Source organism: Gossypium arboreum, chromosome 6 (genome assembly GCF_025698485.1).
Source record: "Gossypium arboreum isolate Shixiya-1 chromosome 6, ASM2569848v2, whole genome shotgun sequence".
Classification (NCBI taxonomy): Eukaryota; Viridiplantae; Streptophyta; class Magnoliopsida; order Malvales; family Malvaceae; genus Gossypium; species Gossypium arboreum.
Window position 1 is genome coordinate 99,681,758 of NC_069075.1, and position 18,883 is coordinate 99,700,640.

The 18,883-nt window shown below is 33.6% G+C and overlaps 2 protein-coding genes and 1 long non-coding RNA gene across 4 annotated transcripts; all 3 read left to right on the forward strand.

Annotated features, from left to right (window-relative positions):
- Positions 1 to 1,629: 1,629 nt before the first annotated feature.
- Positions 1,630 to 8,533, forward strand: LOC108486579 (chaperone protein ClpB3, mitochondrial). 2 transcript variants are annotated; one of them, XM_017790702.2, is made up of 10 exons: positions 1,630 to 2,096; positions 2,699 to 2,917; positions 3,021 to 3,255; positions 3,624 to 3,819; positions 4,332 to 4,386; positions 4,589 to 4,739; positions 4,965 to 5,273; positions 5,406 to 5,671; positions 5,761 to 6,690; positions 7,135 to 8,533. In XM_017790702.2, the coding sequence occupies exons 1-10, from the start codon at positions 1,851 to 1,853 to the stop codon at positions 7,444 to 7,446; spliced, it is 2,919 nt and encodes a 972-aa protein (XP_017646191.1). In that variant the 5' UTR covers positions 1,630 to 1,850; the 3' UTR covers positions 7,447 to 8,533. The 2 variants fall into 2 exon arrangements, with proteins under 2 accessions (XP_017646191.1, XP_052885750.1); XM_053029790.1 differs by lacking the exon at positions 1,630 to 2,096 and adding an exon at positions 2,175 to 2,599.
- Positions 8,534 to 12,315: 3,782 nt separating this feature from the next.
- On the forward strand, positions 12,316 to 14,384 carry LOC108484241 (U-box domain-containing protein 45-like). Its single transcript, XM_017787959.2, has 2 exons — positions 12,316 to 13,176; positions 13,325 to 14,384. The coding sequence occupies exons 1-2, from the start codon at positions 12,554 to 12,556 to the stop codon at positions 14,235 to 14,237; spliced, it is 1,536 nt and encodes a 511-aa protein (XP_017643448.1). The 5' UTR covers positions 12,316 to 12,553; the 3' UTR covers positions 14,238 to 14,384.
- Positions 14,385 to 16,703: 2,319 nt separating this feature from the next.
- Positions 16,704 to 18,535, forward strand: LOC108484076 (uncharacterized). Its single transcript, XR_001871198.2, has 2 exons — positions 16,704 to 17,508; positions 17,904 to 18,535. It is a non-coding gene; the product is annotated as an uncharacterized LOC108484076 (long non-coding RNA).
- Positions 18,536 to 18,883: the final 348 nt, after the last annotated feature.

An 18,883-nucleotide genomic window follows, 5' to 3' on the forward strand; every position in this document is an offset into this window, starting at 1 on the left:
GGTAGGCTTTGGCAAAGAAGGCGTTCTGGAAATATGAGTCAATGTGGAGATTTGTGGAGTTATGTCTTGCATTTTTCGGGTTTTCTTCTCCTAATTAAACTCTGTTTTTAGTTTCTCACTTAAACTCTGATTAGTGTAGATTATTTTAATATTATTTGACCTATGAATTTAGCCTATAAATAAACCCTTTCTTCCACCCTAGAAATATAACTTATTACACATTGAGGTATTAGCTTTTACAAGCTTTCAGAGAATTTTGTGTTTACATTTTGAGGGTTCTTATTTCAAGTTTCGGGGTTTAGTTTTATCTTCATCTTTTGTACTCATCATTTTTTCCGTTTTAGTAAAATTATCTTTGCCTAAGATTTTTTATCCTCTTTAGAGGTGTTTTTCCACGTAAAATATTTGTGTTCGATTTTTTCAATTTCATTGTTATTTTACTTGTTTGTCCTTAACCGGGTTTATCCCCAACAATCCCATAAGAATAAAAAGCTTTTGTTAAAATTAAGTGATCCAAATCCTTATTTAAATAAAATACAGTGGTAAAATAAAATAAAAGTAAAATCCATATAGAACTACACTTCTTTTATTTTATTTTAGAATAAGGTTTTTAAACCTTATTAAACTCCATCTATTTTATATTGATTAGAATAAGGTGTTTCAATCTTACTAGAATATGGCTTTACAAGCCTATAAATAGACATAGTGTATTCCTTTTGTATTCATTCGAATCTGACATAGTGAATTTTCTTATTCTCTGCTCGTGATTTTTTTCCGAAAGGGTTTCCACGTAAAATCTGTGTATTCTTTATTTTATTCTATCTATTTTATATTGATTAGAATAAGATGTTTCAATCTTACTAGAATATGGCTTTACAAGCCTATAAATAGACATAGTGTATTCCTTTTGTATTCATTCGAATTCGACATAGTAAATTTTCTTATTCTCTGCTCGTGATTTTTTTCCGAAAGGGTTTCCACGTAAAATCTGTGTGTTCTTTATTTTATTTTATTTTCATAGCTTTGGCAAGAATAAAGAAAACTTGAGATTGAAATATGGCAAGACTCAATCTTGGGTAATCAAAGACCTAAAGTCTCAACCTTCGTCAATAATGCCAAGCTTTCATTAATATCTACGGGACTAAATTTAAATACATGAAATATGAACTTTTACTTCTCTTATTAACTATTCTTAATAATGTAATGTCTTTTTTTAACTCGAGTGAATAATTTTTTCTTTAGATTAACTCAATTACCAAATTCATGTACATTTTAAAAAATTTATGGGATCACATTTTAAAACATGAAATTTGATTTTTTTACTTTTATATTCATAGGTAGTTATTTGGATAGATCTCATATATAAGCTATGCAAGAAAAGATTCAATACCTATACTTAGTGAAATAGGTGTCCACATGTTATGCATATTATGCTTGTGAAGCTATGAATTGTTGCTCTTGGTGAGGTTGAGGTGTTTAAGGTTACGATATAGCGAGATTGTAGTGACGAAGTTTGAATAAGTAATGTAACATGAACGTAAAATAATTTTTTAAAATTCAGTGATAAACACTTAATTTAAACCACGACTAAAATTATCATTTTTTTTATAACAAGGGAGTAGAGATTAAAACAAAGTAGAGTGAATAACTTAAAGTAGACCAAAAGAAAATTGTAAGGAAAATCCCAACTCTTCTACAACCTTCTATTCCTTTCGCGCACATAGAGAATTCAAAGCCCTTCTTAACCACCACCCCCCCCCCCCCCCTCTCTTGCGGCAAAAGAAAAAAAACACTTCCAATACAAGAAAAAACCGAACTAAATTTCAAAATCTCCCATTTTATCCTCAAAAATGGCCTCAAGAAGGCTAACAAGGTCCGCTTTTTTGGCCATTAAAGCATCAAAAGCCTCAACTCGTTACCTGTTCCGCGCTCGCGCCATCTCCGCCGCTGCTTGTACTTTGCGTAATTCCCTCATTTCGCCTCATCGGTCTCAAAATTTCAACGAAGTGGCGGAGAACAACGGCGGCTTCTTCTCTCTCACTCGCAGCTATCACTCTTCTCCTCCACTTTACTCTTCTGCCACTAGCCCTGCGCAGGTTTATACATTGTTTATTGAACTTTTCATTTCTAATTATGAATTTCATTTCGGTTTTATTTACTTTGAGAGACACTCGAGTAATTGAACTGTTCTGTTTGTGTGTGTGTTTTTGTAGCAAACTTTAGCTAAGGAAGGCATTTGGATTCAATTTCTGTGTATGTGTGTATAATTGTTTGCTTTCTTCATTTTAGTTTGGCTTAGAATAAGCACTTGGTTATCAATAATGTTAATATCGCCGGCGTGATTTGACTTTATTGATTATTCCTGTCTTGACTGGTAGGTGTCCAATTTTCTGAAATTTTGATCAATTGCATTGTAGCGTCTTAACCATTGTTATGCTCATGTTAGCTATATCTGTATTCTTGGATATTTTCTTGTCGCAACAACCGATCAGAGTACAAATTTTATGAAATTTGGCTCAATTACATTGCAGTGGTTTCACCGTTGATATGCTCGTGTTAACTCTCTTTGTGTTCTACGATATCAGATCAATCAATCAGAGTACATGTTTTATGATATTTGGTTCGATTACATTGTAGTGGAATTATTGTTGCTATGCTCGTGTTAACTCTCTTTGTTTCCTTGGATATTTCTCATCAGATCAACCAATCAGATTACACTGATATGGCCTGGGAGGGCCTTGTTGGGGCTGTTCAAGCGGCAAAGGATAGCAAACAGCAAATGGTGGAATCTGAACACTTAATGAAAGCTCTTTTAGAACAAAAGGATGGGTTGGCTAGAAGGATTTTCACAAAAGCAGGGCTTGACAACACTTCTGTTCTGCAGGCTACCGATGACTTTATATCGAAGCAGCCTAAAGTATGTATTTTAATTGGTTATGTTTACTTAGTGAGTTTGCTTCAATGCTTTATTCTTTGTATACGATATTCGTGATATAGGGGTGTTTATTTCCCTTTGGCAGGTGATGGACACAAGTAACTCTATAATGGGATCAAATCTTAGCTCCCTTTTAGACAATTCTCGAAAGCATAAGAAAGAGATGGGAGATAATTTTGTTTCGGTGGAACATTTTGTCCTAGCATTTACCTCAGATAAGAGGTTTGGGCAGCAGTTGTTCGAGAACCTCCAGCTTAGTGAGCATGCTTTGAAGGATGCCATTAAAGCTGTTCGTGGAAATCAGCGTGTAACTGATCAAAGTATTATGTTAAATTGAGCTTGCCATTTTTTATTTTTATTTTTTTTTTGGATTATAGTAGCATCATTTTATAGCAAAAATAAGCTGCAACTAAGAAATTGATTGTGTATAAGGGAAAGTTAGAAAGTAGTTCTCACAGATATGATTGAGCCAAATGCTATGATTTGAGTGATTTACAACTTATGGGTGAAGGAATAAAAAATTATAAACCACTGGCTAGATGCTAGTCAAGCTTTACATGAGGAAATTGAACAAGTATGTTCTTGTGAAACATATTTTTGCATGCCAACTCAAGTTAATCTTTGTTCACTTATCATATGATATCCTTGTATTACATTTTCTTAAATGTCCCTTTCCTGATGTGTGTAGATCCTGAAGGAAAATACGAGGCACTTGAAAAGTATGGGAATGACTTGACTGAGCTTGCTAAGCGTGGCAAACTAGATCCTGTTATTGGTCGTGATGATGAAATAAGGCGGTGCATCCAGATACTATCAAGACGAACAAAAAATAACCCTGTTATAATTGGGGAGCCTGGTGTGGGGAAAACAGCAATTGCTGAAGGGTATGTTTTCGAAGTATGTTGGGTTCTTGCGGTAATTCTTATGAGTAGAAAAAATTGTTCCATAGTTAGAACTTGTTAGGTGAGTTGCTTTTTTCCTTCTTGGGCATATATTTAGCATTTTATGATAGAGGATTACATGTATTAAGCTATTGGATTTTAAAGTAGCTACTTCAAGTTATCCATGGTCCTCTTTTTGCAGAAAATTTGGATATCCAGCTGTCGAGTAGTTCTTTACTGAGTTTTTCTAATTTTGCACTGCATGTCAACAAATAGTATACTTAACAGAGAAGGTGCAGGAAAATATTAATTTAGTCCCTGTTCTTAACCAGAGTCGTACTACTTTCCTTTAAATTCTAATGATGCATTGACTGAGCTGGTATTTTATGCCAGTGCCGCCAAGCATAAATTTCTAAGTTTCTTTTTAGTCACATCTGTTGCTCAATTATATGGGTGTGCATGAATACTTTGTGCGTGATCTTTTTGATGATGAAAATTTGTTTATTATGTTGCAGATTGGCTCAAAGGATTGTACGGGGAGATGTTCCTGAACCGCTGTTAAACCGAAAGGTAAGATTATAAACAAAGAAGTTATCCATTTGAAATAGATACAAACATTTGAATATGGGTAGACATTTGCCCCTCTTGGATGAGCATGATGAACAAATAGTTGTAGAAAGAAACTTAACTGGCAGTTTTGTTGACTATCTAGTCGGAAGGGGTCAATCTTAATGTTCATCTAACGTTGACATTATTTCCTTGTTTTCTTCAGTTGATCTCCCTAGACATGGGTTCCTTGTTGGCTGGTGCCAAGTTTCGTGGAGATTTTGAGGAAAGGTTGAAAGCTGTGCTGAAGGAAGTTACTGCTTCAAATGGCCAGATTATTTTATTCATTGATGAGATACACACGGTTGTTGGTGCAGGTTTGTGCCTTGCTTTTATTGCTTAAAATATGTGATTTTTTTTCTTGAACATTTATCACTGTTTCCTTTCAGAATTCATGTGTGCTAATGCACTATTAGAACTAATACTGTAGCCCCCTGCTAGTTTTTATATTCATTTGAACAGGTTTGGTTTCTAATTCTAAAGAAGTTATGGTTTATTATGGATACTAATGTGCTAAAGATGGTTTTTCGTAATTTGTTTAGGGGCTACTGGTGGCGCAATGGATGCTGGGAATTTGTTAAAGCCAATGCTGGGGAGAGGTGAGCTGCGATGCATAGGAGCTACTACATTGGATGAGTACAGGAAATACATTGAGAAGGATCCTGCACTTGAGCGCAGATTTCAACAAGTGTTTTGTGGTCAGCCATCTGTTGAAGATACAGTATCAATTCTTCGAGGCTTGCGTGAACGCTATGAGCTACATCACGGTGTTAAAATATCTGACAGTGCTCTTGTTTCAGCGGCAGTTCTTGCTGACCGCTATATAACAGAACGTTTTCTGCCTGACAAAGGTAAAGCAGTGAGCAAAATGGGAAATTCTATAACTGCTGCATGGATTGATTTATGTTGATTATCTATCAACCTTAAATATTTTGGGCAAATGAGCTTCTTAACAGCTCTAATTATTTATTTATTTTTTTTAGCCATTGATCTTGTTGATGAAGCTGCTGCAAAACTTAAGATGGAGATCACTTCTAAGCCCACAGAGTTGGATGAGATAGATAGAGCTGTTCTGAAGTTGGAGATGGAGAAGCTATCCCTTAAAAATGACACTGATAAAGCATCCAAAGAAAGGTTAAGCAAGCTGGAAAATGATTTGAACTCACTGAAACAGAAACAGAAAGAATTAACTGAACAGTGGGATCATGAGAAGGCTCTTATGACTAGAATCCGATCAGTGAAAGAAGAGGTAATTTTCATTTGTTCTCATTTCTGCTCTGTTAAATAACCTTCATATTGTTTTCTTAATCTCTGATTGCCCTTGTTTTATGTTTATAGATTGATAGAGTTAATCAAGAAATGGAAGCTGCTGAACGTGAGTATGATCTAAGTCGTGCTGCCGAGCTTAAATATGGAACTTTAATGTCTCTTCAACGCCAGTTAGAAGAGGCTGAAAAGAATCTTGCTGAGTTTCAAAAGTCTGGGAAGTCTTTGCTCCGTGAAGAGGTTACTGATCTTGATATTGCTGAAATTGTTAGCAAATGGACCGGCATACCTTTATCAAACCTTCAACAGTCAGAAAGGGACAAGCTAGTCTTGCTGGAAAAGGAACTTCATAAGAGAGTGATTGGTCAAGATATTGCAGTAAAATCGGTAGCCGATGCAATCAGACGCTCGAGGGCAGGATTATCTGACCCAAATCGTCCAATAGCTAGTTTCATGTTCATGGGCCCCACTGGTGTTGGGAAAACTGAGCTTGCAAAGGCTCTAGCTGGTTTCCTTTTCAATACAGAAAATGCTCTGGTCAGAATTGATATGAGTGAGTACATGGAAAAGCATGCAGTTTCACGCTTGGTTGGGGCACCACCGGGCTATGTTGGTTATGAAGAGGGCGGACAACTCACTGAAGTTGTTCGTAGGCGGCCCTATTCTGTAGTTCTTTTTGATGAAATTGAGAAAGCTCATCATGACGTATTCAATATTTTGCTACAGCTATTGGATGATGGAAGGATAACTGACTCTCAGGGAAGGACTGTTAGTTTTACAAATTGTGTAGTAATAATGACTTCAAATATCGGCTCTCACTACATTTTGGAAACTCTCCAGTCTACATATGACAGCAAGGATGCTGTTTACAATGTGATGAAAAAACAGGTGGTTGAGTTGGCAAGACAGACTTTCCGCCCGGAGTTCATGAACCGGATTGATGAGTATATTGTTTTCCAGCCTCTTGACTCCAAAGAAATCAGTAAAATAGTTGAGTTACAGGTGATTAATCTTTGCAACCTTTCCTCGGTCTTTGATATTTGCCTCCTCCAATTTTTTTTCTTCATGAGGGATATGCTTAGACTAAAATATTACTATATTAGTAATTAACTTTGACCTAGTATCATTGGAACTTGGAAGCCTCGGAATAGAAAATAGTGAATACTAGATAAGATCTTTACTTTAGGTTCTTTTCAAATTAGGGGGAGCAGTTGATCTGGTTAACTTTTTTTGACTTAACTGATCAACATTATATTTTAACTGATCTAACTGAACCGACTTTACGTGCATATCAATCAGAGCTTGCCCCAAAAGCACTTGCTAGAAAAATTCTCGAAGAGGAGGGAAGTTAATATCAATGAATTGGTTATACTGTTATTGTATGTTATTTACTCAAGGTAGATACAGTTAAGGATTAAAGAGGTTTATTATCTCCCTTGTTTCCAGATGGTGCGGTTAAAAGATAGACTGCGACAGAAGAAAATCTATCTGCGCTACACAAAGGAAGCTGTTGAACTTCTGGGGACACTGGGATTTGACCCTAACTTTGGAGCAAGGCCAGTTAAGAGGGTGATACAACAATTAGTGGAGAACGAAGTTGCAATGGGAGTGATGAGAGGAGATTTCAAGGAGGAAGACTCGATCATTGTTGATGTGGAGTCCTTGCCGTCGGTGAAGGACCTTCCCCCCCAAGATAAGTTATGCATTAAGAAATTGGAGAGCAGTTCTCCATTAGATGTTATGGTTGCAAATGATTAGCGCTGCCTTTAGGAGATGTTTATCATTCGTACATATACAAGCAGTTCTAGGTTAAATAATGTTATACTTGATTTGAGTTCCTTTCCACATTTCAAAGTCAAAACAAAGATATTGTGATGAATCAGGGGTACTCGAACGCTTTTTCATAGCATTCCACTTTATTTATATATAAAAAAACCTTATAGTTTCTCATATATATATATATATATATTCATGTATATTTCATTTTTAAAATTTTGGATCATTTTGAAGTCTTTTCGGGTTCAAAATAGTTTTGGGTTATTATGATTTCTGATTTTAATTTGGATGACTGATTTGGGTTCTAGTGATTTTAGGTTTGAATTATTTCATATTCGAGTTAGTTTTGTGTTTAGGTCATTTTAAAGCAAGTCGATTTGGGTTTGGGGTTTGTCAATTTTATATAGCCAAATCAAGTTGAGTTGGTTTGAGTTTGAGTCGGTATGAGTTTTATCAAGCCAAATTTGGTTGAATTTGAGTTAAATTAATAGAATCAGGTTTTAGGTCTAAGATCAGAATTACTCGTCTAATTCACGACATTTGAGTCTCGACACCCCGAAAAAAAAATGCAGCAGTGACATTTGCCGATGCTAAAACTGGGCGGATTGAAGCGAAAGAAGACAGCATGTAAAGCAAGGCAGGCAAGTACTTTTTATTTGTTTATTTACTTTTCCATTCTTTGCAATGTATGTGTTCCTTCCCATCCTACCGTATAATTATTGAATTTTATCGAGGAAATGTCTGTTTCCCATCACCTTTCCAACCTAAGAACTTACACAATCAATCAAGGCATGGAAAGATAATAGACAGTTTGAGTTATCCCTAGTAGTGCAGTGGGGCCTGAGCTCTTCCTTAAATTGGAGTAAGCTTTTTTGATGAGGGGAGCTGGAGGGCACTGATGAGACTGCCGTGACGTCCCTCCTTGTCTTTGGTATCCAATTCCAACATCAGTTGTCCTTTGCACGTTCCCTCGTTCAAGGCATTTTTGTACGCTACCTTAATCCTACTTGAGCCGAACTTTACTATTCATATTTGAATTTTTATTTCTAATCTATATGGATTTGACAGATATGCTCTACCAAAACAACATTATCGTTAATTATATTTAACCGAAAATATATTCAATTGTAGTTTTAGTTGGTTAATTTTTATATTTTAACTTTTATGTAATTTGTTTTTATAATCTGGGCAATTATTATAATTACAAACTTATTCATTTTCTTTAAATTAAAGAAGAGAGAAAAAATATAATTAAGTGAATAGGTGAAGAGGAGGTTGTTTTGTTTTCGCGTGGTAGTTCTGTTGTGGGCTCTAAAATAAGAGGCGATTTAACAAAATCAAATATCTAATGGGTACTAAAATTTTTAATGCAATACCAATCATTTCTATTGGATCCATACTAATATTTGTAATAAAATTTTAAATGACTCAATTCTAAATTTCTATAGCTAGCTGTCTAACTTGCACAATTTTGGTATTTTAATAGAGAAAAGATTGTATGAAACAAGATAATGTTATGTCATCGTATTCATTTCTAATAGTTTTATGTCACATTAGTATTCTTATCTTGTATTTTAAGATTTTATCTTAAATTTTAGTATTTTAATTTTTAATTTAGATTTGATTTTTTTAAGGATAAAATCTTAAAATTTAAGATAAAATCTGATATGACATAAAATTATTAGAAATGGATACAGATGTTTCATACAATCCTTTCTCATTTTTAATATTACACACACAATCAAAGTTTTGAATTTCACTTAAGCTTTGGTTGCAAATTTTACCCTTACCGTTTTCATGTTTCATTTGTTGGTTTCATTCTCTCTTTATAAAAGAAAAAATGGTTGATGCTAGATCCCAAGGAAAAAAAACATGAAGGTCCTAAAACTACCGTACTCGTTTAAAATTTCAAAATTTTTATACTCAAACCTTGAAAAACAATCAATTTGGAACTCCAACAGTCCAAGCTTTTCATTTCTGCCCTTTCTGATTCTATCAGCATTGAGGCTTCATTTTGAAATTTCAACAGTGAGAACCGAAATCAGGGTGAGGAGAAACAGTTGTCAGATTTTCCAATTTTATCTATTGGTCGACCACATAGATCAAATCTACGATAGTTGGGGATTTCGATTTCGATTTCATGACATATGAGGCTTTCTTCACAAGTCTAATCCGAATGAAGAAAATGGCATGTTTTAGTGTGCTGCTTCGCCAGAGAAGACGTTGGCACAGTGGTGACCTGACCACGACCTTGAGAAAGCTTAGGTTTTCTTTTTCTTCTTAGAAACAAAAAGGGGGAATGAAATGTAAAACAAAATCACAACTTTTTAAACGGGCCTCGGCTCCGAGCTGGGCTCAATTAAAAATTTTGTTCAAGCTCGGTATGGATAAAAATGTTGAAACCTAAACCTGATTAGGCCTGTCCGTATTAATTTTTTATATTATTTTTATATAATTTTTAAATATATATAATACATTAAAAATACTAAAATATCAAAATAAATATTTTCTAATAAATTGAAAATAAATTTTAAACAATATGTATACTTAAATAACACAAAGACAAATACAACTTAACGAGCAAATGTCTTTAAAATAATAATAAAATTAACAAATGCATCTAAAATAATAACAAAATTAACAATAAAATAAGTTTTATATAATATCAAAACAATAATAAGCAACATAATAATAAAATGGTAGCAAAATAGGGAGAAAATAGCATTAAAAAAAATAGTAAATTTTTTTTGTCCTTCAATGAATTCAGGCCGGGTTCGGCCCAGGCCAAAAATGTCTTATGTAAGGCCCGACTCATTTTTTAAATGGGCCTTATTTTTTTGTCCAAACTCATTGTTCAAGTCTATATTTTATTCAAATACTCCCATATTTTGGGTCGGGCTAGGTCTAATGAAGAAGACTTACACAGATTTAGTTTTTCTTTTTTTTTTCAACATTAACAACATCATGTTTAAATTGGGTAAAAAACAACAATCTAAAGTTGAAAAGAGAAATTGATGTCTTTAGATTGTTGATTAAAACAAGTTTGTTGAATTTGAGGTTGTGCTTGAGGGTGGGAAGGATTATGGATATATAGGTAGGGATGAGGTTTTGGAAACCATTAGATTGTTGCTTAAAACAAGTTTGTTGCATTTGAGGTTGTGCTTAAGGGTGGGAAGGATTATGGATATATAGGTAGGGATGAGGTCTTGGAAACCAGTAGGTGGAAACTCATGTCAATAGCTTTACAACCAAATCACGATGATGAAGGATATGGAATCGAAGAGTTTAAAGTAAGTTATTAGTGTTGGTGGCTGTGGGCGAAGGCGGTTGCCTAGCACTTGCCAAATTTGACGAGGACTATGGAGTAAGGCCAAACATATAATAAAATTTATTTTTACAAATTTTTTAAAAATTGGAGAAGTTTGAATTTAATTTAAATCTTATGTAGATTTTTAAAAGTATTATTTTAATAAATAAATTTCATGTCGAAAAAAGAGAAAAATGGAAATTCATTTATTTATAATTTTGAATGTATTTTTATAAGATCTTATATACTTCTATCGAAAAATGAAATTTCAAATATTTTTATTTTTAATTTAATTTTGAATTTGTAAGAAGTAAAACTAATTTGATAGAATGTGTAAAGTTAATAGCTAATTTTGTTGGATTTTTAAAAAATTAGAACTAAATTGATAAAGCCCTTAAACATTTGAGGATGAAATTTGTTATTATGCCAATAAAAAAGCTATCGGTGAGTGACTAAAATAAAAATTTTAAATATAGATAATTAAAATAGAAACACGTTAATATTTGGGTGACTTTTTTATAGTTTACCCTAAAATATTGTTTCCCTAAAAGATTTTGGTTAAAATAGTTATAAGTTCAGAATTTAGAATTTAGTTCTTATATTATAATTTATAAAAATTTAATTGTCTATTTTTCAAACTTCAAAATTCGTGTCTAATTGTTAAAGTTATTTTGTAAAGTTTAAGTTCATTACAATGTCATTTTTTAATTACATTACTACAAAGTGAATTTTATTTTAAAATGTCACACTAACAAATTTAACAATATTAACAATTAGACCTCAATTTTGAAATTTAAAAAGTAAATGGACTAATTTCTTAAAAATAAAAGTATATGAACTAAATTCTAAATTTGTGAATAGTACAAAGAATTATAGTATAATTTAACCAATTTTTCTCTTTTTCTTATATAAAACCCAACATTTTAAAAAATTAATGGTCAAATCTATCAAATCATTGACTTTTATTTGATTGATTCGATTATGTTTCAACAATAAATATTAAACTAAACCTTATTTGATAATATATTTTGATATAACAAATTAAAGTGTTTTTGTGTAAAAGTTAAGTTAAACAAATTGAGAAAATTAAATTGAAATGGTTTTAATTGAATCAAACATTTTCAATTATGTTTTAACTGTTTTCAAACAAGTTAGTATTGCTTCAGAATAAAAAGTATCGATACTACTTTTTGTCCAAGTATCGATAGTTTTGAAGATATCAATACTTATTTCAAAATCGATATCAAATTAATATTATGTTTTCAATTTTTACAAAAAGTAGCGATACTTTTTACCAAATATTGGTAAATTGCATTTAGTATTGTTGTAAATTAGATTTAATGGTCACAGAATCAAGCATTAAATATTAATGATATGTTATTTTCATCCTAATAACTCTATTCACTCGGTTAGAAATTCATGGGTTTAGCAACAATAAGAGACATGCGGAAGACGGGGATAGGGAATTCAAAAGCTGACCCAAAAAACATATGAAGATGTGGGTGAAAAAACAATATTGTTTAAAAGATGAGATTAGAATACATTTATAAAAACTTGATAAAAGAGGGTAAAATGAAAGATTCTAAAATAATTTGTGTATAAATTGCATCCCTCTCTCTCTCTCTCTCTCTCTCTCTCTCTCTCTCTCTTCATGTCTGAAAAGAAGTGAATAAATTATTACTAATAAAACAGAGTGTCATGAATGTGAAGACGAAGGAAAACCTCTCCCTTCTCTTCCCTCTTAAACCCATACCTTCCTTCTTTCTTCTTCACTGAATATCAATGGCCAAGTTTCACCGCAACGACGTCGGATCCGTCGTCCTCGGTTGCCCTTCCCCCACCACCTCCGTCAACCACTTCAGACTATGTACAGCCTTCTCCGCCACCTCATTCCGTAGAAAAATCTTCGACGCCATGAGCTGCGGCTCCAGTTCTCGCCACCGTCATCAGCTCATGCAGGAAATGATCTACGAAGCCGTCCGCCCTCCTCCTCCTCCTTCCCCTCCCACCAGCACCACCACAATACGTTCAGTATTAAAAGAGTCCAACGAACCCATAAAAACAAAAAGGCCTGTGAAAAACTCCATCAACAATGGCAAACGAGACAAGCTAGCCGATCTCTTGAACTTAGAGGAAGCGGAAAGTGATGCTGAGACTACGAAAAAAGTGCAAGCTTTGGAGGGGTTGAAGCGCTTGGTTAAGGAATTGCAAATGGAAAAAGAAGAAAACAAGAGAGCAGCTGCCAGTAGAGTGAGGTTGCTCACTAAAGATGACCCAGAAAGCAGAGTAACTTTAGCCATCCTAGGAACTATCCCCCCATTGATTGCAATGCTTGATTTTGAGGATTCTAATTCACAGATCGCTGCTCTCTATGCCTTGCTTAATCTAGGAATTGGAAATGACCAGTGAGTTCCCCAAAATTTCCCATTTTTTAAAAACAAATTCATCTCTCTTTTTTTTCTTTTTTCTTTTTTTTTTTGTGTGTGTGTCAAAAACTGGGTTTATGTTTGTTTATATTAATGTATAGCTATTGTTTGAAAACCTCTTTTTCAGGAACAAAGCAGCCATTGTTAAAGCAGGGGCAGTGCATAAGATGCTAAAGCTTATAAAGTCCCCTAATGAGCCAAGCCAAGCAGTTTCAGACGCCATAGTAGCAAATTTCCTCGGCTTGAGTGCCTTGGATTCAAATAAGCCTATCATTGGATCTTCGGGGGCTATCCCTTTCTTGGTGAAAACCCTTAAGATATTGGATAAGCAAAGTGGGTGTCAAGCAAGGCATGATGCTCTTAGAGCGCTTTACAATCTATCCATCTCCCCATCAAACATTTCCTTCATTATGGTGTCTGATTTGATATCCTTTTTAGTGAATGCCTTGGGGGACATGGATGTTAGTGAAAGGATTCTTTCGATATTGAGCAATGTAGTGTCCACTCCAGAAGGTAGAAAAGGGATTAGCATTGCCCCAGAAGCATTCCCAATTTTGGTTGATGTGTTGAATTGGACTGATTCCCCAGGTTGTCAAGAGAAAGCATCATACATTCTCATGGTGATGGCACATAAGGCTTATAGAGACAGGCAAGCCATGATTGAAGCAGGCATCGTTTCACCACTGCTTGAATTGACACTTTTAGGTAGCATGTTAGCACAAAAGAGAGCTTCTAGGATTTTGGAGGTATTGAGAGTGGATAAAGGGAAGCAAGTTTCGGTTAACTTAGGCGGGAATACAAGTGCAGCAGTGTCTGCTCCAATTTACGGGTCTTCGGCAAATCAATACGGAAAAGATTGCTTGGTGGAAGAAGGGATGATGAGTGAGGAGAAGAAAGCTGTTAACCTATTGGTCCAACAAAGTTTGCAGAACAATATGAAGAGAATTGTGAATAGAGCCAATTTGCCTCAAGATTTTGTTCCATCAGAACATCTCAAGTCCCTCACAGCTAGCTCAACTTCAAAGAGCTTACCCTTTTGATCCAAAAATGGAGTTACCCATGCCGATGTCCATCCAATGTAGGAGGAGAGAGCTGTTAGTTACTTTTGTAGCTGTTGTCAGTGTATGATATATAGCCGTTGTCAATATTCCATCATTGTACTTTCATAATCAACCTTTTGTAGAAAATTGCTGCTTCATTTGACATTTTGGTGTGTGGTTGATTACCCCATTTTGCCTTCTTTTCATTTTGGCTCAGTTCAATGCTTCAAATTCATCCATGCCTTATCTGCTGCATTTCTAACCATACTAAAAGAGTAGTGACCAACAATGTATTCATGAATGGTTTTTATTTTACGGTTCAGGAATGTCTCTCTTAATAATGTTGCCAATAATGTCGCCCCTTAAAGCCTATTAGATTTAATGTTATCTCCATCTCGGTCCCTATCTGCCTACAATCAAGGGGTCACTTGCATTTAAACCCCAAAGGTACTCTTTTGTCCAATGTCTTATTGCCTACTACTACCATTCCATTTATTTATTTATTTTCCATCACTAGCAGCTGTCAAGAAAACAAGTGTGGGTCATTTACATCTTCATACAGAAATTCACAGCAATTCCCCATCCGAGAATCTCTTTCCCCCACTTACTAAACATTTCTTATTTTGAAATTTTTAATCCAACTTCTGATCATTTCATTGACAATCTCTGGATTTACAGAGTGGAATTTGCTTTTGTAGTGGGAACGTGTGGACTTGTTAAAAACCCTTTTCTTTATTACTTTAAACTATTGTATTATTTAATCTTTTTTCTTCATTGAGCTTGTTTACTGAGCTATACATGCATATTATATTACATTATATTATTTAACTACAAATATATAATTCAAATTACAGATTAAGAGGAGGGTTTAAGAAGCAAATTGCCAAATGGTGACAAAAGGAAGAAGAATCTGAGTCTGCTCACTGTTGACTCTTGCTTTGGTGTATTTAAGCCTTTTCTAAATGATGATGTGATTTCACGTGGTCACAAAGCTGAAATATTCCAATATTAATGATATATACGTATAAGAGTTGGGTATTCATATTTAGGGTTTGTAATGATTGATGACACTACAAGCTATTCTTCTAGGTAGATTTCATCAGAGATTGGGAATTTTTTTTATTTTATGGTCAGGGATTATGGATTTTAGCCTGTTAGGTGGGAGATTCATTACTACATTAACAGCAAATTAAAAACTATATAGATGAGTTATTCTTTTGCAGTGCAACCATGCCAGCTTTTTCTCTAAAACGTAACGGTAAGAATTAAGAAACAATGATAGATGGTGAGAGAGTAAGTGAGCCATGGGGCTGTGTGTGTGTTTTTTTTCCCAAAACTCTCCCAATTCGGATCGAACTTTTTTCGTTACAAAATTTGAACTAAAACTTTTATTGACTAAGATTTAGTAAATATATATACAGGTTGTGGGGAGGTTGTTGGGTAGAAATGCCATAAAAAAATGGTTTTATTTTTTTTTATGAATTTGCTTGATAGCCATAAAAGCACCCAACAATGCAAAATGAATGAAATAAAATAGTTGATTATCCACCGACTCCAAGATGAACCCCACCACCTACAAGCCCTTCACCATTGCAGTTCCTTCTCACTTTACTAGTTATACTATAATCCCACTTACTGCCCCTTTTGCTTCCTCAACTCTCGAGCAATGCTTGCTAGTTATAGTATAATCCCACTTATAGTATGAAATTAGGTGTGGAAATTGCGATTATTTGTCACTTTAATTTTTTTTGTCCTTTTGCCTTTGTATAATTTTTTTTAAGTCTCACAAATTAGATTGATTTTAATATTTCTATTTTTCTATTTTAATATTTAAATCTAATAATTAAATTTATTTTGATTACTAAACTTGATAAATATAATAGTTGGATGACGTGGCATTTTAATATTGTACCATGTCCATATTTGAAAATAAAAATTTTGGTAATGATGCAATATAATCTCAATGTACTATGTCATTAAATATGGATGGAATCTAAATTTAGAGACTAAAATAAACTTAATTGACATATTTAAGTATTAAAATAGAAAAATAAAATACAAATACTAAAATAAACCTAATTACTAAGTTGAAGAACTAAAGGCTATTGGATTAAATTGGGCCATCCACTATTTCTATGAACAATACATATGTGTAGGGCATTAGCATGGTTGTAAAAATCTGATAGCATCAACAGATAAAAGATTGGTTGATCGCGTTAAAACCATTTATATTAAGTAAAATGGTTAAAAAATCGTTTGAATAGATTTAAGTTACTGTAAATATTTAATAATCTAGAAAATAATGCTTATATTTATATTATTAATTATTTGTGTGTGTTTTTTCTTATTTCTTGTTTTATATTTTATATGATTTTTTAGAATTTTCTGAGTTTTTTATTTTTGTAACAGATTAACAATTGTTTCAATCAATTTAAATACTGGTGATCTAATTCAGAGGACAAGCCAAAAGTTTTTTTTTTTTTTGAGATAAAATCCATTTAAAGAGGAGATGTAGTACACTTATCAGAAATCTATACTAAACAGTTGTCCTAACAGCTGTCATGAAAGTATTGGTAACCGAGGCGGTGCCTCGGGTTTTCCTAAAAAAATTAAAAGAAAAAGGAAAATTAAAGGCCACGGATAAAATCCTAAGCAAGCAAAACCTAAAAGAAAAAACTAAAGAAACATAAACATAAATTCTATCGTCTTTCAAAAAACACATTTCCTCTTCTTTGCATCTTTAGACATTTTAATAGTGTATACTGGCTACTCCTTTCCAGCAATGTAGATGATCCCATTGAAGCGCCATACCAGATATCTCCTAAATCTGAGTTCATCAGAGAGAAGAAAAGACATTCATTTTGGCAATACAGCTCCGGACTTAGACAGAAATGACCTTTTTCTACCGATTCAAAAATCTTCTTTGGTCATTGATGATTGTGAGTTCAACCTTCATCGGTACCTCTTCGATCCAATAGGACGGGCTAGTCAAATTGTACCTTCGAGTTGCAAGGGTGTGCGCTGCTTCATTTGTCTTTCGAGGGGTAAACTCAAAAGATAAGTTACCGAAACTGAATCTTTTGCTTTGGATTTCATTAATAATGTTGTCAATCGTCGATCTATCCGCTGATTCTGATTTAAGCTTTTTAATGACTGTAAGAGCATCACCTTCTACAACCAAATCTCGAAAACTTATTTCTTTCCCAAATATGATGGCTTGAAGACACGCCTTTGCTTCTGTTGTGGTCGGATCCCATATTATTCCTAACGTGTAAGTACATGTTCTCATTACAAGACCATAATTTCTTATAATGATTCCCGTTGTTGCTGTCATGTCTTATTGTGAAAATGATGCGTCAAAATTGGCTTTAACTGGTTCTGCTTTGGGAGGTCTCCAGAAATCCTCTCTTAGTTTAATTCTAGCTTCTGTTAAGGAGTTAACTTGTTCTAATTCTCGTAAATAAGCTCTAATAAAACCCACAACCTCTTGTACTCTTCTCTTTTTTCCTTCGTGGTAAAGTCTATTTCTGTTATACCAGACTGCCAAATAGAAACTGCCATGGTTGCACATACTTTAATGTTGTTTATGTAAAAGAAAGAGGTTGACCATTTTTTCCATGTGTGATTTGTGTTTATGTGCTAAACGTCCAACCCAACTTCCTGCAGGACCTGTTTTGTGAATTCGTAATCTCGAAAAAGGTGTTCCACAGTTTCTTCTCCAACAGAGCAGATTGGACATGCAACACCGTTCCTGAGTCTTAGAAGCTTAAGGCTACTGAACGTCGCAAGAAAATTGTTAGAAACTCTCCACATATGTATTTTTATTTTATTGGGGATCAGGAGATTCCAAAGCTTTGTAAAATAATCTTTTTTGTTGATTTGGTCTATAACATAATCCTGTAGTTGTAGGGTATTAGTCATTAGCCATTTAAAGCCACTCTAAACTGTGTACTCGCTTGATTTGTCCCTTCACCATATTATAACATCCGGTTGAGTCCTGCTTACCAATGGAGTAGACAGGACTGCCTTGGCTTGATCCCTTTCTAGTAAGTTCTAGATTACCTCGAAGTTTCATAAAAATGAGTCTTTGTTAATTAGATCTGCTACTTTTGAATAGTTGATATTTATGTGTTGATTCTTTACTCTTCCATCATTAGGGGTAGGTAGCCAAGAATCATTCTAGGGCACGTTTGGTTGGGAGGAATGGAATAGAACTCTAATGTAATAGAGTTGAAATGGAATAGAGCTGTAATAGAATAGACCTGAAATGAATAATTCAGTTGTTTGGTTGAATGGAATGGAATAGAGTTGTAATAGTATTCTTGTGTTTGGTTGAATGGAATAGATGTTGTAATAGCATAAGGAAAAAGACTTAAATGATTAAAATACCCTTAGTAGAATTTTTTAGATAAATGATTATTATTTTAAATTTTAATAAAATTATTATTAAATATAATTTAATAAAAATAATAATAAATAATAAATAATTTTATCATATTTTAACATAAGTATTATTAAATACAATTTAATAAAATAATATATAATTTAATAACATTCTTAATATTATTATTAAATTATGAATTAATAAAAATCATAATATATAATATTATAAAATAATATATAACTACTTTATTATTTTTAAACAC